The sequence below is a fragment of the Rhinichthys klamathensis genome, unplaced genomic scaffold (assembly GCF_029890125.1).
Source record: "Rhinichthys klamathensis goyatoka isolate OS25496 unplaced genomic scaffold, OSU_Roscu_1.1 h1tg000446l_1, whole genome shotgun sequence".
Lineage (NCBI taxonomy): Eukaryota > Metazoa > Chordata > Actinopteri > Cypriniformes > Leuciscidae > Rhinichthys > Rhinichthys klamathensis.
In genome coordinates, this window is record NW_026606941.1 from 1,407,639 (window position 1) to 1,433,880 (window position 26,242).

The 26,242-nt window shown below is 37.2% G+C and overlaps 1 protein-coding gene across 3 annotated transcripts; it reads right to left on the minus strand.

Moving 5' to 3' along the window:
- Window positions 1–231: 231 nt before the first annotated feature.
- Window positions 232–25,485, minus strand: gng7 (guanine nucleotide binding protein (G protein), gamma 7). 3 transcript variants are annotated; one of them, XM_056236394.1, is made up of 4 exons: window positions 25,054–25,485; window positions 21,631–21,692; window positions 1,944–2,065; window positions 232–976 (listed from the first exon to the last, which is right to left on the minus strand). In XM_056236394.1, exons 3-4 carry the CDS (start codon window positions 2,022–2,024, stop codon window positions 851–853), a joined length of 207 nt encoding a protein of 68 aa, XP_056092369.1. In that variant the 5' UTR covers window positions 2,025–2,065; window positions 21,631–21,692; window positions 25,054–25,485; the 3' UTR covers window positions 232–850. The 3 variants fall into 3 exon arrangements, with proteins under 3 accessions (XP_056092369.1, XP_056092370.1, XP_056092371.1); XM_056236395.1 differs by lacking the exon at window positions 25,054–25,485 and adding an exon at window positions 24,619–24,913; XM_056236396.1 differs by lacking the exons at window positions 21,631–21,692; window positions 25,054–25,485 and adding an exon at window positions 9,274–9,300.
- Window positions 25,486–26,242: the final 757 nt, after the last annotated feature.

The following is a 26,242-nucleotide window of genomic DNA, read 5'->3' on the forward strand; positions in this document are numbered from 1 at the left end:
GTTTTGTATATCACATTAATATTTCTCAATTTTTATACAGAACTGCACTTTAGGAGGGGGTTGGGAAGGATAGTATAAGGTAAATATATTTTCTCCATTATATAAAATCATTCCTTTATAACTTAGTGTTTGTGAATTCTGAAATATAGTATAAACATTAGAAAAAAAAACAAAGCATTAAGCCTAATGAGTTTTAATCGATAAAAAGAAAGAAACTACTGCTCACAAACGGACTGAAAAAAAAAAGTAAAAATATTGGCAACTCTGGTTAATGTCTTGAATCCCTTTGTAAAACATGAAATGTGCTATTTTGATAAAGGTAAGCATACCTGGATTAAATTTTGGCCATACAAATCTAAAATGAACCTTTAGCTTGCAGATTCGACGTAACAATGCAGGGTTAATACGAATCAACCGTTTACCACAGTGTGACTGGGCTAGCCAGCTAGTCAGTCAGCATAACCATGACTGTCTTCCTTTACTCTCCTCCATCACCTATGGTAACAAGGTCAGCCGCTGCACTGAAAAACATGCTGGAGTTTCTCTCAGTCTCTGAGTAATCTTTTAAAACAGTTTAGAAATTCCAAATCTGCCACCTCCAGTTAAGTGCGTCTATATGCATGAATGTAAACAGGCGTACTGTGCAGATTCATTCATCTAGATTCACTCAACGCCGGGCTACATGACGCTAGGTAATACAGATATTGCCCCTTTTTGTTTTTACCGAGAGAGTGTGGCGTTTATTTTCTGGAGAATACCAGGTAAAAAGAAGTGTTGGACTGAATTGCCCATTGACTGGGGATGGGCATCGGTTAAAGTGGGACTGGGATAGCTGGGCTAGACAGAGTAGCTATAGAATGATGCAAGGCTTCTTGTCTTTGAAAGGATTCTCTGAGGTGGGAACCCCCACCAGCAGAGGGTCGCTGCGGGCATGTTGCTCACAGTAACTCATGAGGTCTGCAGCAGCCTTAGACACCTGAGAGAGAGAGGAAGAGGAAGAGATGGTGATACAGAGTGAAAATCTTCCAAATATGAGTGCAAGTGATAAAAAAAAAAAATCGTTCTTCCAATTTTATTTTTGTCACTTTTACTTTGAAAAGAATAGAAAGATGACTGGAAATGAAGGGGAGGAAGAAAAGTACTTTTTTTGGGTAATTTTAACAGAAAAATACTGTTAAAAATGCTGCAGTAAATACCTGTTACCATATATGGTGAAAAGTTGTAAATGGTTTAATATCTCATAATGTCAAATTTATGGTTTTAGGAAGTATCACCATATCATCTATGGTGAAAAACAGTAAAAGGACACACAAAAGTCTCTGCATGACACTTCACATATGATCCTATTTTATATAAATATTATTTTTATTATCAGTAATGTACATTATGTTTTTTTGTGTTCCATTTTTTGCTGTTTATTGCATTATTTAGTGTCATATTTGTCAACACCCTTGTGGAATTTTGTATTTGTGTGTATGAGCCTGTGCACGTTTATATGCGAGTATTGCTCATGTGTTATGGACAGGCCACTTATGATAAACTCTGATTCGTCATGTTGCTTTCTATTGTGCCACCTGTATTATTATGGTGGTAATTAGTACATTGTAATATAAAAAGCATATTTCAGTAAGGTGATAGTTATATTACCCTTTCATCACTTCATGAAATACACAGTTATAAGCTGTAAAAAAAACAGGAATCCCATAATATCAAATACATTGTCACAGCATTTTATATGGTGAATTTCTGGCAACCACAGTGCTCTTTTATACCGTACATTTAACAAGATTTTTTTTACAATGTAGTATTCAAACAGTTTTTCTCATTTGAGCACCACAGTTCAAGGTAGTAACCACTATGTCACACCTCCAATGCATCAATAAAAAGCTATTGCTATTGGTTGAAAGCAAACATGTTTCACCGAATAATGAAACCTTGTGTACCTTAATACGTTCGAAGCCTGCCTCGATCCTCAGCTGCTCCACCAACTTCCTGGCCTGGGCTATGTTATTACTCGTCGACATTCTCTGCCATCGGTTATCGTGCCGAGTAAAATGAGAAAATTCTACAAAGAAAACAAAGATGAGACAATATTCAAATGGAAGAAGCATTCAAAGCACATACAGTATGGACAATCTATGTAATAAATGAGATAAAATGCTCTTTGAGGTGCAAACTCACTACAAACTTTTAGAAGACATTAACAAAACCTAAAAATGGCTTGCAGGGAGTACAAATAAAAGTGTAATAATAAAAGGGATAGCTCACCCAAAATTAAAAATGGTCATCATTTACTCGCCCTTGTTGTTCCAAACTATAATGTGTTTTGCAGAACACAAAAGATGATGTCATCATATGTTTTTTTTTTTTTTTTGTCCATACAATAAAAGTCAATGGGGTCCAATGTTGTTTTGAACCACACTGACTTTCATTATATGGGTGAGTAAATGGATGAACCATCCCTTGAAGTTACAATCATATCTTATAACTTGAAAAAGTCAAGCCTCTAGAAGAGTTCTTATATGTAAATCAAGATATTTGTCAGACCGCTCCGACCACACAACTACCCAGAAACAATACTCCAGACCACCCAGTTCAGGGGGCCCATCAATCAGACTAACGGTACAACTGAAAACAGGTGCGGCTGTCCTCTGAGGCCAAGCACACCAGCTTATCTTCTCCCTCCTTATTTTAGGACCAAACATTCTGAAAACCAAATGCGTGAGGAAAGATGAACACACACCCTTAAAATAAAAAGGGATAAAAAAAAAAGAGAAAACATTTCCATCATGATTTTGAAGAATGTTTCAACTGTTTTTCAATGGGATCCAAAACAACATTGGACCCCATTGACTTCTACAGTATGGAGAGAGGGAAAAAATCTTATTTTGTGTTCCACAGAAGAAAGAAAGTCATACAGGTTTGGAACACCATGAGGGTGACTAAATGATCCCTATCCCTTTAAAGCATAAACTGTTTCTCATGTCATGCAATTTGCAAAATACAATCTTTCATACAGCTAAATCCTCCAAAAGGTCATTTTAAGAACCACTGAGCAACACAGAGTAAATTTTTGTATCAGCACACCCACAGAGAGGTGACTATCAAAGTAACCGCAGAAACAGAGGAAACTCTGGAGGCAGTGAAAGGTTTGGTTCTTTCTGGAGACAAACCCACTCCTTATACGACCCCCTCCCTTTGCTCCACGCACGCGCTCCCAAACCAGCGCTGCACCCCTGGCATTCAAGGACGTTCCTAGAAGGGGCCATAGTTCTAAACGCATGTTGCTTAGTGCCTGGGCTTTGTCTTCTCACAGCAAACACAGTCTCTTTCACGGCTCCGTGTGCTGCATTCCAGGAAATATGCACAGCGGCCCTGCATACATAATTGCAGCACTCTAGAATACATTGGCATATTCATTCAAACATACAGGACTCATAAAGGACGATGTCTCCTTTTTTTTTTTTTGGATTTTTTTTTCCAACCACATCTTCCTTTTTAAAAAAGAAAACCCTCACAGGAAAACTGCTAAAAGGCACAAGCTTTGGATACACAGAGCCATAGTGTGTACCAAGTAGGCTACATGTAGGCTGCTGGGATTGAATCTTATCTACTGAAAAGTTTTACATTGACAAAAGCGAAAAAATTAGCTTCAGTATGGATATAAATAAGAATGTTGCAACTAAATACTTGGTTATTTGATTTTAATATGCAACAAATTTCAAATCGACTGAGACTGCAACTGTTTTTGTAGTTGGCAATCAGAAATGTGCTAGAAATGATGAATCTACACAGATGCATGTATTATATTTTCACGTTATGTATGCATGTTTACATTTTCAGCTTTGATCAAGCTACAGCTGGTTTTTGCATATGTAGAGTCTTCATCTTACTGTCCAAGTATACATGACACAATGCGTAATCAAATATTTGAAGGATGAAATACATGTCCGATGTGCAATCGCATTGCATCTAGATCGGTTAGTCTGACGATTTCAGTTGGACTACCCTTGTGAAAATGAAATGTGCTTAATTGTATTAAATGTGCACTTGTAGTGTTCTTCAAAGTATACATTTCTAAAATTGCATATCTAATATTAATGAAATAAATACCACTTAAGTGTCCTTAAAGAGAGTACACTTTCAGGACTGATTATTACCACAACCTTTATAAAAATTCTAAAAGTACATTTTTATTCAATATGTTTTAATAATCTTTTGTTGTGCTTTGTTTAAAGTACACTTATTCTGATGTATTGATTAACATATTGAAGCACTGTAGTGGGTTATGAAATATTGAATATAAAAATATTCTTGTGGTTTTAAAAAAGCACTCTAAAGCTATTTGCATTTAATATAAATAGAAAATTTAATATATTTTCATTTAATTGCATTAAAATTCAGATGAGACTTTTTTTTTCTTAGTATATTATTAATTATTTTATTAAATATATTACTTCCAGAAGTACTCTTTTTAAAAGAATGCTAAAGTGTACTTTTTTTTCATAAAGGGTTGCGAATGTGTGGTCACAGATTTGCATTTATTGGCATTTTACAACACACTTACTCTACAAAGAGTGGGTTAAATCAAAGAGGTTTAGACTGTGTCACAAGGCACCACTGAGTGTGCTGAACTCCCTATGGATCTTTATTTTCTCCTCAGAGTCAGTCACCTTATCCATGACTTACACACACAGCTGAAATCAGGCTCACGTGCAATCAAACCATGCACTTTCGCATAACTGTGGAGAGTCTCCTAAACAGGCGTCTCTTTCTCCACTCTGTGGAATTCTGATCCAGTGAGGAAGAGGAGGAAGGGGGCACTGGAAAACTGCACCCACCCTTGAGTCCCTATGCTCCGTTTTCAGCCACATTGAGGTGTTGCATATTCAACAATAATAAAAATGCATTCAGTGAATAGATACATTTTAATGAATTAAAAACAATGAACAAAACAATGAACAACACTTTTAATTTATTAATCTAGGTAAATGTTAATTTCTATATATACACTAATGCATTTTTAAACTGATTGTTTATTGTTTATGATACCTAATGCATTAGCTAATGTTAACAAAATGAACGTATTCACTTACAGACCATACCAAAAAAAATTATGCATGCTTCTAACCCATTTGAAATGTCCCTGAAGCATCTAAAAAGCAAAAAGCACCGATAAATCAAGGATGCAGCATGTAAACAGTGGTCAAGTGAGAATCTGAAGTATGCATCATTCTGTTTGGTCACAGTCTGTTCTGATATGTGCGGCTTTGCAGGCAGACGTTTTTCTTGAGTTCAAAGTGAGGTGGCAGTTCCCGCCAGCTTTCCAATCGAGCGGTAGTATTAAATAAAAAAAAAGCCCTTGCCTCTAACGGACACCTAATGGCAACGTGCCGGCTCTTTCAGTAATCTCACCAGGCTCCAGATGCTTCCTACATTCCTGCTCTTTGAATGCTCGGCGGGAATACCGTATAAGACTGTTCTAAACAAGGAGAGTGAGGGAGGAAAAGAGGGGGAAGAGAGAAGAAAATAGAGAGTGCTCTGGCAGTCAACAAAACCTGACCAACGGCCCTCGAGCCTGGCGGGAAAAGATGCCTCATACCGACAACCAAAAGAAAATCTGAGCCTGGGTGATTATTCAGGCTACTGGAATTTTTGCCTGCTCATTACTTAAGCATGTGCAAATAATAGCTGCTCCATCATTGCTAATACCAGTTTATGCTGTGCTTAAACAAGGAGTTATAATAATACTTAAAATAGCTTAGAACAAAAATGCAATCAAATTCATCATCTTTTCAATGAGTAGCAGACAAACACTATGGCCATTCGTGAACTAAAGCTGATGTTTAACATACTGTGCAAAAATGTGGGGTCAGTGAGTTTTTTTTCTCCCTTATACTCACCAAGGCTGCATTTATTTGAATATATATATATATATATATATATATATATATATATATATATAAATGATTAAAAAGTGTCAAGAGATCCTCCAGAAATCCGAAAATCAAAAATCTTTGTCGCACAGGATGAGTCATCAATATTTTTGGTCAGTTTCCTGTCAACACTAGCAAACTGATTTGCCTCAATGCTAACACACATGGACAAAAACGAGGCTAAAAAAGGCAGCATCAAAACCCTGCTATTTGTCATACTGTGCCAACATTGGCACAACCAGACAAAGACATCAGCAGGTTTATTGGGTTGCTGTCCCTTTAAGAGCTCCACGGATCCGATATACTGTTACACATGCATATTATTTCTCAACTGTTTACGTTCACGTAAGACACAACAGACTGTTTAGGAGGATAATCACCAATACGGGCATTTTGACATGACTTCAAGTACAAGAAGGACAGAAAAAAAAGAAAGAAAAAAAACTCAATTCAGCATTTGCGCTCTGTCTGAGGGGCGTCTTTTTTGTGTGCGCGCTTCGGATGTCTGTTGCACACACAAAACATCTCACACAGTGCACGAGTATTGAATTGAGATCTCTTTCGTGTCTTTTTGCGCTTGAATATTTAAACTGGAAAGGCTTAAAAACACGAGCAAATGACAAACTTTCGTGACGATGTAACACTGGCCAGATCGGGCAAGTGACAGTTCTTTCAAATGTCGAGCGGGGTTTACGCTGGCCACAGGGCATAGGGCAGTCCTTATTGTCGAGCCCTCTACAGGGATAGTATAAACCTATAAAAACCTGTTCAAAAACATTTATTATTTATGCAATTCTGTTTGGTGACAATAGTGGAGTGAAAATTACACTATTTTATGCACACTATATAAGAGCAGGGAGTTCATGGCAAGTGTACAATGTAGCAGTGCTAAACAATTGACTCCAAATGACTGTTACGTTCCACACCCTTCGCCGAATCTGACAGGCTCAGTCAGCTGCTGCAAAGCTTCTTATAAGAATCAGAAACCGAAAACACATAGTACAGCTTGATCAGCTGCCAACAGAAATGCCAGAAGTGTTTTCCTCAGCTTACAGGACTTTCCAGCATAGCAGCACACTTGAAGGGGAGGGAAATGAGGGGCAAGGAAGGAAAACGAGAGGAAATTAATGGGATTTCTCATCTCCCAGCTGAGATCAAGAGAGGGAGTGTTTGCTCACGTCAGCATGTATGTGCACAGAGGGGTCACAGAACATTCGTGTGCTTGTGCCTGTGTGTCTGGGTGTGACCAGTGGGGACGAATCTGTAGAGAGACACCGAGACAGACAGACTCATGACCCGGCAGACAGAAAAATAGACAGAGGTACAAATGACTGCGGTGGGTGGAAATTGTTTGGACAGGCTTATACAACGTGTTCCCTGCAGAACAATTACTGATACAGTTCTGGCAGACACATGGGGCATGCAAAAATACAAAGACCTGATACTGTAAAAATGAGCATTATGGAACTGTTCTCAGTGGCCTTTTGTTTATAAAAAGTTTCCAAGCATCAATATAATGAGCTTACAAATGAATTATAATGATGACGATGTTGAATTCTTGAGGTCAGGGACCGGTGCAACGTCTCCAACACCCCACTGAAAAGTTTGATCAGACAGGTGGAGCTGGCATTGCCGGCGTGTGCATCACTCCGTGGTACCTACACCACCCTGTTAAGAACTTGTTTAACAGAAAGGCGAACAAAAGAGAGATTTGAAAATGCCTCAATAGCTAAAGTCAAGCCACTTTATGATAATAACTTTAAATGGTCATACAGTGAAAAAAATGGTTGCTAAGGAATTCCTTAAGCATTTGTTTAAACGTTCGGAGGAATTGTAGGAATGCGGTCCGATGCAATTTGTGTTGAACGTTACAAGAAGCTATTGTGACCACAAATCCAGTTTATACAACACATGTACGCCATAAATACTCTTAATGGGATACTAATACAACATGCAATAGTGAAAATACTTTAAAACAGGGGTCTTCAACATTTGTAGGTCCGTTAGTTTATAGAGAGATGGAGGAAAAAAACTGAATGCTGCATTTTGAGCTTGGCCTTTTTTCTTTTAGCTTGGTCTCTTAAGCTAAACAGGGCTGCATTTATTTGATCCAAAATACAGTAAAACAGAAATAGTGTGCATCTTTGATGCATTTTAAAACAAAAGTTTATAATCTAATACAAAAATATTTAAAGTAACGTATTCCTGTGATGGCAAAACTGAATTTTCAGCATCATTACTCCAGTCTTCAGTGTCACATGATCCTTCGGAAATCATTCTAATATGCTGATTTGGTGCTCATGAAACATTTCTTATTAAGATGATGAAACATGATACTTTTTTTGATGAACAAAGTTCAGAAGAACAGCAGTTATTTGAAATTTATTTGAAGTATTTATAAGAAATCTTCTATAACATTATAAATGTCTTTTTTAAAGGATTTAATTTATCAAAATTCAACAAAGAGAGGAAATGTATTACACACACAAAAAAAAAAAACTTTATTTAGAGTCCAAATGCCAAGACAAAACGTTTTTGATTTACATCGTCATCAGTGTCGGCCTTATCATTTTGCAGATACCTGGATTAAAACCATTTGGAATATTCTCTTAGATCAGCAGAAATAGAATGGAAATTGACACTACAAGAGAGCAAGGCCACATGTATGCAAAACTAACTAACTAACCATTATATGCAATATGCTTAATTTTTTTTAAACTTACAATCAGAAAGTGAACTTGTATGCAAAAACCGACAGCTTCTGTCAAATTGCACAGTGAAAGGTTCACTCTACCAATGACAGATACTGAAAACAGATGCAAGGTTGAATATGCACAACGCCCCGTGTCTGGAAAAACAGGCAGTTAATGCCAGAAAAGCACAGAAACATGTTTCTCTAGTGCCTTGGGAGGAGGCCCCTATTTTGACAACTCGCCAAAGTGAGGTTGAGGTTAAAACTGTGAGCAGGAGGAAAAATGAACGATAACCTTGCCCCTACAAAACCTGGAATGAAGGTGAGGTCAGGAAGTCCATCTAGTCAAAACACAAAAAGCGTGTGTGGGAGAGCCATGTCCTCTCTGCATCTACTTCATAGGTGACATTTTTTTCCAGTCATGGATGGAAAGAAACTGAAGCATAAACACATTTTCTGCAATGACGAAATATTAGGTTGCACCAAAACCGGACCTAGAAACGTGAGAAACTCTACGTGACTCAGGAAGGTTGCATGAGCTGATAAACATCTGCAGTGGAACCAAAAGAAATACACTTCCTATTCTGAGAATTGGGTATTTACGAGATGGCACAAATCATAACAGCCTTTTCATGATTCACTGACCTCCAGGAGAACGTTAGGCGGTCAGATCCTTTGTGATTGAGTGACTCTAGAAGCGGGAGACTTGGTTTACTCACAGGGTCACTCATGCAAACATGTGGTTCTAGCATGATGTGTGTGCACATTGGACACAAACAAGGCCTTTGAGGTAGGAATCAGAGCCAGGTGCATAGTAATTAACCATTGTAATCAGACAGTAAACAAGCATACAGGGCAGCACAGAGAAAGTGACTAACCAGCCTCTTTCACAACAACAGACTTCCTCCCCCGGTCCGCTTCCTTATAAGGGCAAAGGAAGCTGAATAGACGGAAATGGGGAACTCCTAGGGGTGCAACGCAGCTTACAGTAAGTACTATTGGCTCTTATCTGGGGGATTCTGAGTCGACATGGCCATTACCAAATAAAGCATTCTGTCTGTTTTCCAGCTCCTTGAAGTGAGCAGCCGTTTACACTGGAAAGTCTGCAACATGTTGAGCAAATATGACACATGTATCATTTTGAGCTGTGGATAAGGACGACACGTGGAGGAAATATTAGCCATGTTCTCCTCAATGTCTTTCAGAGCTACGGAAACAATGTGTTTGGACTGAAAGAGACTTAGATGGGACAGCGTGGTTGGGCCTGTCCTTGTGGGAATGTACATGCGTGGAGGATGGGAGATATTTGAGATGACGCGAGACATTTGTGGTCAAGGCAGCCTGTGACGCAAGAGCACTGAGAATGTCTTTCCTCTTTTACCCTCTGATAAAACTACAGCACTCTTGGGAACACCGATAACTTAGTCACCATGAAATCAAAATGGAAAATTCTTATTTTTTTATGGAATATTGTAGTGTTTAGCATAATTAAACTGCGCACATCTTTTTTTTTTTTATTCATAAGCTCAATCAATCTTTTAACAAAAACATCAACTTCACTTTCCCTTCACAATCTCTTCATGGGGGCGGGACAATAATCCCTCCCCATCAGCAACAATTAGCAAACAACAACAATCCAATTATCCAATCAATTCCCGATAGAAAAAATAAGGTCCTGCCCAACATTTCTGTGCTTTTAAGATGCCATTTCACTCGGATAACTCGGAAGAAAAGACGATCGCAATTTCAAATGTAAATAGGACAGATTTTGCTTTAGTCTACGCTACTTAGTGGGATAAATTAGCAATGCACGACGGTATTAAATTTTGTCAGATGCTGGTAAGCCAAAAATAATTTTCATGTCATGGTCAATAAAATCAACCGTTTTAAACGATTTTATGTTAATTTACACATCACAACATTTTTAATGTACCGTGTGAAAATGCATTAGAGCTGCACGATTCTGGATAAATTGAGAATCATGATTTAATTTTTTTCAAATAAATAAAATAACTTTCTGACAAAATGTTAAAAATATAAAATAAAAAGCTAATTAAAATATATTTTATGTCCAATAACGACCTGGAATCGTCCTAACCCCGTTACAGCGCCCCTGTGCAGAACACCTGCAAAAGGCTTAGTATAATTTATGACTATGCAAACTGTCCAAGGCTACAAGAAAGGCCAGTTTCATATTTGATCCAGTCTTGCATTCTTTCTGGGAAACCCTTCCTCTTTCTCTTTAATCTGATATTATAACTCCAGGAAGTGACCGTGTTGTTCTGCAGTGCCACAGAGCTTGTCTATCTCTCCAAACACAACACTAGATGACCTCTGTGATGACCTCTGTGACATCTCACAAGTGCCAAAGTTCTGCTGACACCCTCCCCCGCTGACCGCTGCACTGCTTTACTTGAATCTGCTCTCCATGACGCACATTACACGCATCTCCTGCGAGCTCTATGTATACAAACAAGAGACACATTAGCATGGTTCAACACACGGTTCAGCTAATGTTGTCCATTCCTTCTTCAAATATAAATACAGACCTCTTCAATGACTATGACATGGTCATAGACAACAAACTAATAAACTCTTAGTGCTTTATTGCAGCTTGACCCATGCGTTGCAATGAAAAGCTGCAATGAAGCCACTCAAGGAAAGCATTCTCCTATTGTAAACATGCACAGGTGATTTGTGATTTTTAAGCACATATGATGACTTGGTGATGATTACATAATTTACAAACAGTTCAGGCTAATCCAATGCCAGGAGAACCCACAAACTACAACTGAACAGACAAACAGAGGGTCTAAAGAGAAGATTACATTTTTTTATACAGGGATGTGAATCGATAATAAAAAAGAACTAATAAAGCCCATGGTTGTACGTACACCAGTGATGTTATAGTTAACTATTTTCCAGCCATTGACGTAATTTTCCATCATTTATGACAACACTTTCCCGCCATTGACTCAATTTTTCGGCAATCGATGTTTTCACTGCTATACGGTAGAGGGCGCTATTCACATCTTCTGAAAGAGTACAGAATCTCGGGATCAAAACACAGACGAAGAAGCAGCAGAAAAAAGAAGCATTGAGAAGGAAAGAGTTAACAAACTATTAAACATTGTTTTCATTAATTGAAATAAAGCTGAAATAAAAAAGTAAATATTAAATGAAAAACTTGTTTAAGTACCAAAATTACTAAAACTGAAATAAAAATAAATATTTAATAACTAACATATAATAGTAATAACTAATAAAAATTACAAGCATATGGCAAAATTACTAAAACATATGCAAAAAATTTGAAGGAAAACAGAAAATATTCAAATAAAAGCTAATTAAAAATATTAATAATTACTATAATAGTATAAATAATACTAAAGTAACACTGATGTGCAGACTATGTATCTACATTGATTGCTAAAATTATTGTACAATCAACATAAAGGAAGATTAATTTCCATTTTGTTTAATGGTGTCTTCTAAATGCTAGCGATGCTTATAGCGACTCCAGTTAAACAAATCACGACAAAAATAGTGGTGCAAGCTTATTATAATTACCGTCATTTACCTAGACTTTTTTATTAAGTTAGCAGAGAGTTCATTGTTTTTGTGTTGAGTTCCTCCATCTCACGCATGTGTGCATAGACCAACAAATAGCACAGTTCCCATTCCAGAGTAACTGATTTATCTCTCATGTAGTCGAGTATAAGTCACAAAATGATTCAAATGCCTACGCTTAGGTAGAACAAGTCATTATTGTACGAGAGACGTTTCCTAACTGAAGCACATGGAATCAATTGCACATGACTTATAATGGAGACAAATCTTGATAATTACTACGGCAGGAATGGAGGCAGCTTTAATAAAGTGACCATTCACTAATGTCACACAGTTTTATAAATGGTGACCAGGGGGGGAGAGAGAATGAGAAGGAATGTTTAGAGTCGGTCTAGGGTCGCTCTCTGCGTCTGTCGCTACCTAAAACAGCAGGGCATTAGGGAGATATACGGCAGGCCGTTTCACACCTCTGTCGTGAAACTGCGTAAAGCAGGCGGTTCACATGCATTTCTGACCTGGTCCCCATCGGACTCCCGCTGAGAAGGGCTGTTGCAGATATCAGCTGCACAGGTGTCAAACCTCACTCCTGCTTTCCCAAACAAGCCACCCTCAGTGCAAAGGGTGTAACTGACTTCTCTATCCAAACAGGCGGGTGCATGTGGTAGAGAACAGGGAACCAGGACTGTTTACATGCAAAGGACCTAAGTGGAAAGGCTGCTAGGTTGATCCAATTAGATAAGTTATCAGGACAGGTGACTAGGTGTGAAGCATTTTTGTTGCTGAAGGCAGCCAGAAAAAACTTTTCCAGTAAATGTTTTTTAAAAAGTCAATACACAACGTATCGTGTATGCAACACATTTCAATGACCTGAAGCATGTTAACAAATGACAAACCGTCTTTTTGAGCCTCTTCCTTTATTGCAGAACTACCTGTAAAGACCTGGTCAAGTGCCAACAATGCTGGCGGGGGGTTTCTCAAATGCATGATACTGACCTATTCTATCTTAAATTAAATGTCCTTTCTCTTGCATTTTGCATTGATCAAACTAGCGCTGCACAATTAACTATAAAAATGACAATGATAAAGTATTCTTTCAATTTAAATTGAAATATATGAATAATAAATTAAATGTAATACTAAATTACTAGTAATTAAATGTATTGCTAAAATATTTTAATTTAATTAAAATAAAGTATTAAAGCGATAAAGAACATACTATCAAGGAGAAAAAAATATATCAATCATGCAGTCCCAGATCAAACTGAAACCCATGAAAAACTGTTTTTTTCCTGAGCATTTATGTATGAGTGCTAAACCTTTGGCCCTGGTTTGCAGGACAGGACTCGGTGTTGGGAAGCCACACCTCTTCCCTCAAATCTTCCACATGTACAGAGCGTGGAAAGGCCCTTAAATTAGGTCAGTCACACTCTAGGAGCTTAACCTACTTGCTTAAGTACAAGAGGAAAACTGGATTTATCACTTCACCAAGATATCTGCCCAGCCTTTAAAGGTGCTGAAAAGAAAAGGAGTATGATTAGTAATTTCATATAAGACAGCCATACAAGAGAGTTTGTGGTTTCAAGTGTTAGGCCGTGGGACTGAAAAGTGTGTTGGTGGCAAAACACCCAGGTGTCGGTTGTAGCACCCCGTCCCCGTGACTGTGCTCTGGTGGGAAGAGTGTGCACTCAGCCAGGATTGCCTCGTCTAGTCAAGGGAAGGGTCAACTTGTGTCAGACTTGGGTCAAAGTTGAGTCTCGTGTGCCAATGGTCACGGGCTAGTCACCACAATATCTCCCGCTGCATAACTAACCTCGGCACACCAGTGAAATTTTCAGTCTCATTTTTAAACGCCTCAAACGTGAGAAAGTTTGCATGTCTGTTAACTATTCACAAGGGCATCTATGATCACTTTTAACCTCAATTACAAATTCACAACTGATTTTAACCGGCTGAGGAAATTTCCCTGAAAGACACTGCAAGAGTAACCTGAGCTTTGCTGTCAGAGGTTCATCTGTGCTGGACAGATAGAAACTATCATACTGCTTACTGTACATACTGTATCCTGCTTTTTCTATGAAATAGCATGTGAAACCGTATCCAACAATAAATGTTTTATAGTAATAATTAATATACCTAATACAATAAATTATACTATGTATTACTTGCTATTTTAATGTAGAGAATAAGAATAAATAAAACAATATACATTTATATTATATACATTTTTTTAATATTGTATTATTATACAATACATTCATTTAAATGTATTAATTACATTCACAATAAAAGTAAGATTAATTATTAATAATACTTAACACTAATAATATTTTTTGTCTCCAAATGTCTGAACTCAATGCAGCCTGATCCAATAATGAGATATTAATATTAATACATAAATAACAGCTGACATCACTTTCACTTTGCAACACTAGCAGTGGAAGGTCGAGCCAAGCACATTGCATTGTGGGATACAGTATTGTATGGGTTGTATGCACATTTTGGCATGCATTATATAATCCAGGCATTCTATGCATAAAGTATTTTGAACATTCCCCATGCTCGTAACATGCAGCCACAATGCAAAACAGTTCAGAATTCACATGAACAGTGAAACACTAACAAACAGCCTGTGTTCCTATATTTGGATATCAGCTGACTTGCGCATTATACAGCTGGCTTACTCGGAAAGGTAACAGATAGCAACATGAATGCTTGTGAACTTTGAGTTCAATGATGCTGCAGAATCCTTACATAAAGGATTAGAAAGCAGGACAGACAGTAGCGTAAAGCTAGTACACCAGACAAGACATTTAAAACACTGATTATGCTATCAAATCAGCTAGAACATGGAGAGAATAATAGGATAAAAACAGTTTGTTATGTTTCTGATGTAATAATCAACTTTGAACATACAGTATAATGCACCTCCTGGACAATTCCTTTCGGTGGGCAAACCAAATAAAATAAAAAACTAACAACTGGCTAAGCTTGAGTTTTACAAAGAAAGAATGAATAAAATGAATTCCAGTAAGAGAAACGTTACAAATGAGAGCGGCATTCCTGCAGCACTTCAGTAGTTCATTGGAACTTAAAGCTATTCAAACTATGCGTCTTTCCTCTAACCAGAAGTGTAACACAGCCACAGACATGGATGAAACCTTCCATGCAAATGAATTTTTGCAATGCAAACAGAGCCTGGGGCAAGTTATGACAGGAAATATTCAATTATTTGCTTTAACACTTTATCGAAATACTAGCATACTGCTACTACACATTCATGTTTTGAACTATTCCAACAATAAATGCTTTATGATAATAATTAACCCTCTGGGGACTAAGCCCTTTTTGGTCCGTTTTCTCTATTTTTACATTTGGGCTTATAAACCATATGTAATGGAGATGGAACACTATGTGTTTGGTATCTATGGATTCAGAAGACCCTAAGCTAACATAAGCATGCATGTAATGTGTTTATAAAGGAAGTATGAGTGAAAAATGTCAAATAAACTAGAGAAATTCAAAAACGGAAATTAGATTTTTGTCATTTATTTCTGAAAATCACACATCACACAACAATAGTGAACAGTTTTTGAACAAAAAATATATTTGCCAAAGCCTTTGCTTGACAGACATGTGTAATTGTTAAATAAAATGTGTAAAGAACAATGAAAAATTTAACTTTATTTACAAATAGTCCTAGGCGTTTTTCTTAGGAATGCTTAGAATTTTCTAAGCAATGCTTTCTCCTCGTCACTCTCCAGTAATTGTTCCAGAGCTTGTTCCACCGTAAATCTTTACTGCTTAAATAAAATAATGCATAATGTTTATCGTTATTATTATAATTTTATGAAGCTTATTTTTTTAATAGTGTTGGCTCTGTGACGAATCCCATTATGCTCCTACAAAAGCATCTGCTAGTGCTAAATGCATAAATGTGACTTAACCCTCTGGGAACTAAGCCCTTTTTGGTCCGTTTTCTCTATTTTTACATTTGGGCTTATAAACCATATGTAATGGAGATGGATCACTATGTGTTTGGTATCTATGGATTCAGAAGACCCGAAGATAACATAAGCATGCATGTAATGTGTTTATAAAGGAAGTATGAGTGAAAAATGTACTATAAACTGGAGAATTTCATAAACGGAAATTAGATTTTTCTCATTTATTTCAGAAAATCACACATCACACAAAAATAGTGAACAGTTTTTGAACAAAAAATATATTTGTCAAAGCCTTTGCTTGACAGACATGTGTAATTGTTAAATAAAATGTGTAAAGAACAATGAAAAATGTAACGTTTACTGCTTGCCATTATAAAAGTACTAAAACAATAAATAATGCTATAATTGTATGTATATATATATATATATATATATATATATATATATATATATATATATTATAATTGTTCTGTCTCTCTCTCTCTCATACAAATCTCTGATAATCCGCTCCGTAAGCCTCCGTTCGCTCTCTCTCCTTCTCTCCATTCAACGCTGTTTGCGTCATATCCCTAACTATATAGTAACACCCCTTGCAAGGCTACAGAGTCCTCTGATCTGCTAGAAAGGTCATGGTAACCTTCCTCTGATTGGGTAAGAAAAATATTTCTCCATCGGCAATTTTTCAATTGGTTGTTGTTCGCGGAATCTGCCAAACAACAGATTTCATTGGCCTTTTACATAGTGGTATTGCGCAACAAGGAAGTGTGTATATTTACAAGCCGGGTAAGTTATCACTGTTTTCAGCGGAATCTGAGGAAGACGGTAAAAAAGACCGCAGCTCTCTATCATTAATAGTTTTTAAGATAATTACACATTTGTAAAAGTATGCCATTTTGGGCGGTACCGCCCAATCCGTCCCCAGAGGGTTAAAAGTAATAATGTTATAGAAAGTAATGTTATATTAGTCTTACTGTTAATAATGCAACTATGAGATCCCTGCAAATGTGCATAGCGATGTATTTTGCCTACTAAAACAGCATTAAATAAAACACCATATAGGAGGAGGAGGAGTGATGGAGGCGGTAGTGCGCAAGTAGTATGCGATGCATGAGCTAGAGTGGGCCGCACATGTAGGTGAGAGTGGGAGACTGATCTATATGCTGGGGAGTATGTGAGAGGCAGGAGGAGGGAGTGCATCAGCAACCGTTACTCACATTCCCCTTTCAACGACAAAAATTAAGTACAGAACAGCAGGAATGCGGCCAACTGTCGAGCTGAATAGGGATTACTAAATGCCGAGGAGATTGTGAAGAGGCAGTGGTGAACATAACAACGGACTCTTAATGCTACAGAGTCCAAATCACACATTTTAGTCATTATTTTTGGATGAGCTGCTTGGATAAGATGCTTGCATCTCCAGCACTTGGCAAGCCACTCTTTGTCTTAGATGCAAACCTATTATATAGCACACTATAAAGCCTGCTGCATAATCCTGCCATGTGAGGCTGCTTCAGGGATGTGATATAAGCTGTTACAAGTTGAGTGAAATCCCAAGAGATCCACAACCGCAACAATTACCGGCACATGGCATGTACCTGAGGAATATGAAATGATGTGCATGTCAGTTAGTCAAAGTTTTTCATCCACTCTGCTGGAAACGGGGAGGAAAAAAGCTGAGGTGCTGACTCATATTATGAAAGCTCACTACATAAATAGCACAGTCATCATGAGCCAGCACTTTTTGAACTGTTTCTCTCGCCAAGCCTTTCATAACACGCTCAGCTCTTTCACAACACAGACAGAGTAAAGGACTTAAGTGTGGGGTATTCACCACACATCCATCTGTTGAATAACAACCTTGCAAAACATTACAAAATAATCTATCACAGGTTCTAGCTATTTTCAGCACTGCCCTTTCTCATATTTTGAGCATTCTGAAAAGCTAGAATTGAATTTACTGCATGTATTATATCACATGCTAGCTGGAGAGTTGCTATGTTCCATGTTACATATGGAATTATTCAATAGCTCGTTGTTTAGTCTGTAAGTCAGTGCAAGAAATGCATGACTTGAGCCTGACCGACAGTCTATCAGTCACTGAAAGGCGTCTAGTCATCACCGGATGGGAAAAACAGAAATGACCACAGTCCCTACAGTATATATCCTGTCTGCCTCAAAAAATCATCTCTAGAAGAAACAGACACCGTGTTTGTGTAAAATTCAGACTGAAGTCTCGGAAGGTGTTTTCCCTGAAGCATGTTTTTTTCCAAACGGGACCCCATACTTTCCCCCCACAGTCTGTGAGTCAGTCAGCTGACGCAAGACAGCAGGAATCTGGTCAGGGGTTTTGTCCCGTCTAGACCGAGCAGGACGTAACTAGAGATGGAATCACAGTGGAAAACAAAAGCAGAGCCTCTGCAGTGAAGTCCTATACTGCCACTCTGTGGTGTAGTATATATATGTGGCACTCTTTATCCATGACTACTGAACTCTGTGGATGGTATTTATACAATATTAGCATATTCCAAAAAAAATGTTTGTTAACTGTGAATTTACAACTGCAAATTTACTGTAAAGATTTTCAAGATATTAGGACCAAATTATATATACAGTACAGGTCAAAAGATTGGAAACATTCCTATTTTTAATGTTTTTGAAAGAAGTCTCTTATGCTCATCAAGCCTGCATTTATTTGATCAAAAATACAGAAAGAACAGTAATATTGTGAAATATTATTACAATTTAAAATAATAGTTTTCTATTTTTAAAATACTCTAAAATATCATTTATTTCTGTGATGCAAAGCTGAATTTTCATCAGCCATTACTCCAGTCTTCATTATCACATGATCCTTCAGAAATCCTTCTAATATGCTGATTTATTATCAATGTTGGAAACAGTTGTGCTACTTAATTTTTTTTTAGAACCTGTGATATTTTTATCAGGGTTCTTTGATGAAGAAAAAGTTAAAAAAGAACAGCTTTTATTTAAAATAGAAATCTTTTATAACAAAATACACTACCCTTCAAACATTTGGGGTCAGTCTTTTTTTTCTTTTTTTTAAAAGAAATTAATAGGCTACTTTTATTCAGCAAGGATGAGTTAAATTGATAAAATGTGATAGTAAAGATTTATATTGTTAGAAAAGATTTCTAATTTAAATAAAAATGGCGGAAGGCTTACATATCGTAACCCATAGAAACAGCCACTAATGAGGCATCTATGGACCCTTTTCACAGACTGTGGTGATGCGTTTTAACTGTCATCAGCATCGTAAATTCTGCAAAGATTTAATTTGTTTTTGTTTTTTAAATGTATGTGCATTTGTAACACTATACTTTGTATTATATTACCTTTGCATCAAATTATAAAAAAAAACTAGTTAATGCTGCTGCTGTGTAGATGTTTACAGAGGCTGTGTAAAGTTGCTATCTTTCTTCTAACTACTGTTATCAATCTCTCTCTATTTTTTTTTATAAATATATAAAAGTTTTTCTTTTGCTATTTGAGCAAATTAGAACCCAAAAATATATTTAGTGTTGTCTCTCATTCACCGCTATACTCTTTACCCAACTTCTACATACATTTTATAAACTCTTCCCGAATTCTCAGCTGGTCAAAATGCCATCTTATGTGGACTATGCACATACAACAAGCACACAGCATGGTTTTGGATGTTTGGTAAGTTCTGTCTTGAAATAGGCAATACGTTATAAAAGCCGACCAATCAGGTTGTGATTGTATCCCTATGCCTTTAGGTTCGGCGATAAAAATGGCAATCTGAACGCGGACCAGGACTAAATGTTTTTTTTTTTGGTCCAGACCAAACAAACCAAGCCAACCGTACTACAAGTGTCACACTCATGGAGTAGAATCAAGTATACACAATATTCGTTGTTTCTAAGTCTATTTTAGAAACCATCTGCTACAGTGGTTCGTTTTATGGCCTATTTCCGTATTCCAAAACAAATAAAACCTAAGGAAAACCGTTGACTGGTAATCATTAATGTGCATGATAGCAATAAAAGAATTCTGAGGAGGCATTTACACGACAGCGAAACTTTTTAAGTGACATCGCCATCTACTGGCCTGGCACGAATAATACAGCATTTTCAGTCATTTTTGTGGATCGATGTGAATGGGGATCGTTTTGACAACAGTGTCATCTTTACGCAAAAAAACAAAGGAAAAACGTTTCTGTTTTTAGTACATCATTAGCCGCGTTTCCATTACCCTTCAAATTGCGCAAGTTGAAATTGCGAATTGAAAATACGCACAATGGAAACACGTCAATAACCGCGTTTCCATTACCCTTCAAATTGCGCAAATTGAAATTGCGAATTGAAAATACGCACAATGGAAACATGTCAATTTCGCAAAAACTCCCGTTTATCGCAAAAAAAGTTTTTACGCTCCCATTAGGTGGTTTTTCAGGCATTTCGAAAAAGGAATATTTCGCAAAACTGCAATGGAAACTGTTTTTTGCGCATTTACAGTCACCTGACTTAGAAGGCGCGGTGTGTTTGGACAGAATTACGAGACAGAGTTCTATATTAAATTCATAAAAGAAAAAAGAATTACAGGAATACTGGATTCTAAACCTCAAAGAAATGCCACAATCAAGACCTCGGAGCAGAAATGAGGGAGAAACACCTCATATGTGGCGTTCACAGTATAAGGGTCTTTCCTTACTATTAATGCATGGATAACACGCCATGTCTCCTTCCTTTAATAATAATAATAATAATGTCTAGTGCGGTGGCTCTTTAATTATATATAAACCTACCAACGTCCGTTGCCATGATTTTTGGAATGACTTATCGCGAGAGGAAGTGTCGCGACTTCATTAGTCGGAATGACTTTAGTCGCATAACATCGGTTAATGGAAACGCCGTCATTTCGCAATCGTTTTTTATCGATATTTAGAAGGAAGAAAAAAAAACATCGCAAAAGTTTTGCGCAAATCTGTAATGGAAACGTGCCTAGTGTCGTGTAAATGTACCCTGATTCTACAAACAAAAACGTGTAGCTATACATACAAAAAAATGCAGTTGAAGTATGGTTAACAATGCAAATTCAAAATGATTGTAGCTCTCCTTTCATTGTTTGATCATACATAATAACAAATTCCTATCTTTTATCAAATGTGCAAACAACATGTCAATGACAAGCAATATGCAATTTAGAAGCATGTACACATGAACTGTCTATATATCAGCACTGAACCACAATGAGCCCTCATCTATCTCTATTATCAAAACTGAACTGTGTGGACTGGGTGGTTGCTATGGACACAGCTCATTGTAGGCTGCAGAGAGTATATGCATGAATCAGTTAAATAGTGTTACATTGACACCCCCATGTGGTCAAGCTGCATCAGATTACCTGTATGCCAATATATAAAATTCCCTGTCAACTAAGTACAAACATAACCTGTATCTGCATTCTTAGTTAGATCAGTATAACTTTTATTTGGAATTTGTCTTACCTGGATGATGGAGAGGCTGTAGACCAAAGCTGGCTCAGGTACTTGCAGGTAAGTTTGCTTGTCTAGAAAACACAAACACAATACACATATCATTTATTGGAACCAGAAAATATTCATGTAACATGTTATTTACCCATTTGACCATCTATTTGAGTGGTCCCTCCCTACATAATCTTACTCCCTATTAAAATGTGATCTGTGAATAAAAGTAGGTATTGCTACAACTGATATATTGCAATTAAAAAGTGAGATATAGTAAGGAACAAAAAAGGTTTTTAAAAAAGCACATTACAAACAATACATCAACACGTACACACAACCATAGCAAAAAAACGTAAAACAATATCATAATTCATAAACACTTGTTCATTAATATGTTAAAAAATGAACTAAAAATGTTCTATTTGATTCACTAGAGGGCAGTGTCCCGATGCAAGGCCACTAATATACTTTATTTATATAATACAGATTAGGTCAGAATTAGCAGATTTATTTCAATTTTAATCTGCTTTTAGTAGCCATGCAGAATTAATCTGCCCCACCACCGACTGCAAGGTTTTGTTTTTATCCCTCTCTAATCATGACACAGAAACATGCTCAGACAGGCTTTATCTAAGCAAGTGTAAACATACTGTAAATTCTACCCTTATTTTCAAATGGGTTACTGACTGTGAACTGGTACACCTTGGCTTACACAGTATCATTTTACACATAACCTTTACTTTATAATCCTCTTGTTCTTTGCAACTATTAACGCCAATTAAAGTTTGAATATCCTTGACTTAAATTACATCACTATGGCATTATGACCAAAAATAAATAAACAAATAAAATAAAATAAAACGTATTCCACACTAAAAGTATGTACTAGTCTAAGGGACCTTTGTATTAATAGTTAAACATTTCATAATAAATCAATCCTATGAATATGCAATACTGCATTAAAAATAAAATAACCCAACATATTTATAGTCTAATCATAACTGGCCGCACTTTCATCATACAGTTTCAAAGTTGTACACGAGATGGTGAAATAATGTGCGTTCCAGCTATAACCATTATTCATGTTGTCAAAACAAATATTTCCAACCAGGCAAACCAGAGTAGAAAGAGAGAGAGAGAGAGAGAGATGTGAAGCGGCAAAATCAAAACCTATGAATTATTAATCTCATCTCATTCAGTGGAGCTCTGAGTATGATCCTAGCCAAACAAAACAAAGTGGCTGGACCAGTTGGACCAGTTGACTGCATTTCACTAACCATCTGTTACTGTACACAGAAAATGTATCTACTGTCTAACAGAAATGTATGTTTTAATTAGGGTTCATGTGGAATAAGTGAGTGAGCCGGTTCTGTAATTAGTGCACAGTAGCAGGCCAGGTCCAGCTGTAATTATATTCATGTCCCTGGAAGACTTCATACTGGGAAAATATAGGTCGCTTCAAGCCATCTGATTAGCTTGAGCTAATTGATTTTAAAGACTTCGTGTGTCTGGTAATACAATCAATATATACACTAAACATTTTTTTTTCTGATAATGTGTGTATACTGTATATATATATATATATATATATATATATATATATACATACATTCACGTACAGTACATACACACATTCTGCACATTATCAGAAAACTTTATCAGATCAAATAACCGTTCTTTTATAAAGCATGAGTTCCGAATGAAAACAAAACCAATACGGGCATGTGCCTTTATATTATTATGTTTTGTACATACAAAGGAGGGGGAGGTGGAACATGCACCTGCACTTAGACAATGTGACATATAACCGCCCTGAAATACATTTAGCATCTGTCAGGAGAGCATTAGATACATTGATAAGACTGGACTTTGTAGTGAATTTAACCAGGCCAAGTGCACTGTGTACTAGCACACTGTGAATTCTGTGGCTCAGTATGGTAATATTGCCAAAATCCTGATAATAGCTCACCATGAGGTCATTTTCTATAATAAGCAAACAGGAGCGATACATTCCATTGCATTGACCAGAGCAAATCAAATACTTAATCTGTTGAATGATGAATCTACTTGCCCTTTCGGTTTGAGGGGAACATTTAAACCCACTCTGAGGTTTCCCTATAAAGGAGAACTGTGACAACAAAAATAAAATTTCTTGCCACGCAGCACAAAATGAACATTAGACCAGTTGAGAAGTGTTGAATGTAAAATACTATTTTTCATTAGGTACAAGCACAAACTTATACAATGTATGATCATATTTATGTATTTTAAGCATCTTTAATAAAACAATAAAATAAAATGCATAATATTATATTGTATTATTAGAGATGCTTCCCTGACCACTGCCTATAAATTATTCATTATCTTTAAGTTATCTAAATGTGATCAAACATGACCAGTAATAACCATAACCACAGTATGTACCTAAATCATATTTGACATATGCACATATATTGTATTAGACTTGCCAGAGGAGGATGGGCTCCCCCAGCTGAGTCTGGTTCTTCTCAAGGTCCAACCTCCCCGTTCACCTAAACATCTTATGGAGTTTTTTGTTCTCTTGCCACAGTGAGATGATATTCTGTACAGCTATATGAACGAGATGTTTGGGGAAAAGTGCTATAGAAAGCAAACTATTAAATTATGCAGAACCTTATAAGTGAACTACAGCATGGAAATAAGGAAAAGCAGGCCTGTGGAGCTATGGCTGGTGCTGCTCAGCGGTTTCTGGGGTTTTATGTAAAGTCCAGAACAGTAGAACTGCATTCAGCCAATATTTTATCATGACATCGTCACATTAAATGAGCCCAAAACGATGCAGAAGTGAAGGCAGTTGCATATCTGCCATAACGCACAGCATTTTGCTCCAGAGCTCTGTTGCTGTTGGTAGGCCTTGCTCACACTGATGGGAAGACAATGCGGGCATTTTGACAAACGGTACACAATGTACGCCTCCTTTCCTATAGCTCTGAAGACTCCTTCAAACGATGTATACAATGTACAAACCTATAATGACCCGGCGCTGCAAATATCTGCCACAGAATTAGAGAATATGTAAGGCGTAAAGGTGTTGACAGGAGGCGCAGGAAAGCTTCTTCTCGCCTGTAAAGCTTTAGTTTGAGCCAGAGTGCAAAGATTGATTCACGCAAACACCCAAATGCCAATCTTGCCCTCGCAGTTTTTTAAAGCAGACATATAACATGCACCGTCTACTAAATATTATTGATGCGAAGCCCACTCCCCACCCCACCGGACAACGCTCAGAAAATTCAAGCGGTTTCGGATTCGTGACACCGGTGGAGTGGAGCGCCGCGCCGCGCGCCCTGCCTATAACGCAAACGCGTTGAAAAACACAGGCGTTTAGGTAAGCAAACGGATGCTCGATAACAAACCTGAAGGAAATGAAGCAAGGAAGAAAATAAGAGCTTGTTGTATACTCACCTCGTCTACAGTGATTGTGGAGGTAATTTAAAGGGCCAGGTTCGCGCAGATTGTTACCCCCCCTTCCAAACAAACACCACCCCCTCCGTGCACCAGTGTCCACCCAGTCAGTCCCCCCACCACCGGTGACAGCGTTCTCGCACACAAACTTGCTTTTCTCTCCTGGGAAAAACCTGAGTCGGTTCTGAGTCAAATAAGGCGGCTCTCCGTTAAAATCGAAAACCAATCAGTTTCGCCAGCTCTGCCCTCTCCACCCTCATCGGGTGCCTACGGGTTTGGTTGCGTCCGTCGGTGAACTGTTTCGCTGCTCGATTGGATTTTGGGGGGTTTTGAGCTGCCGAGCGGTTTAAGAAGTACACTTTACGCAGCGGTTCATCGACCCAGTCTTCATTAGCCTACACATTTGGGCGCACCGAACTCGTTACAGTCTTCCACCGCAGTATGCAGTAACGCCTACTGGCCCAAGAGGGCGCTAGTGTACAAACTCTGTTCACACATGGAAAAACGACGATATTTCATTATTATTTTATTATTTCAATATATTTCATTATTCCATTGTTTGTATTCAAAATTGTTTGAATGTGTATTGATTTCAATCATTGCTGGTACCTATTTTCAGTACTACTTGTAACTGTTTAGTTGATTATTTAAGTTTCTAATATTTATTCCATCTTTATTTGATTAGTAGCCTAGCTAGCGATATATATATATCAGAAATGTTGCTATTGGAATAACTAGCCTAGCCTACTAGTAGGCTAGCCTAATTATCTTTGTAGTTACTTGTAAAATTGAAAATGATACTATTGGATAGTAAGTTTACATAAACAAAGATAGGCCTACTAAAAGAAATAGCACTTGGTGGCATAGTATAATAAAGAGATAGTTCACCCAAAATTGTAAATTCTGTCATCATTTACTAACCCTCATTTCATTCCAAACCTCTATGACTTTCTTTCTTCTGTGGAATAAAAGAAGATATTTTGAAGAATGTCGGTAACCAAACCGTTTTAGTTACCACTGACGACCATTGTATGGACAAAAACACTGACACGACATTTCTCAAAATATGTTATTTTTAATGTTCCACAGAAAAGTAAGATTTGGAATGACATGAGGCTGAATAAATGATGACAACATGTTCATTTTTGGTAAACTATCCCTTTTAAAAAACTCTCAAGAGTTCCCTTGC

Coding starts and splice junctions, on each gene's coding strand:
- gng7 (XM_056236394.1), bottom strand. CDS start 2,024: ATGTCGACGAGTAATAACATAGCCCAGGCCAGGAAGTTGGTGGAGCAG. Junction 977..1,943: donor CAGGCTTCGAACGTATTAAG/GTACACAAGGTT, acceptor TCTCTCTCTCAG/GTGTCTAAGGCTGCTGCAGA.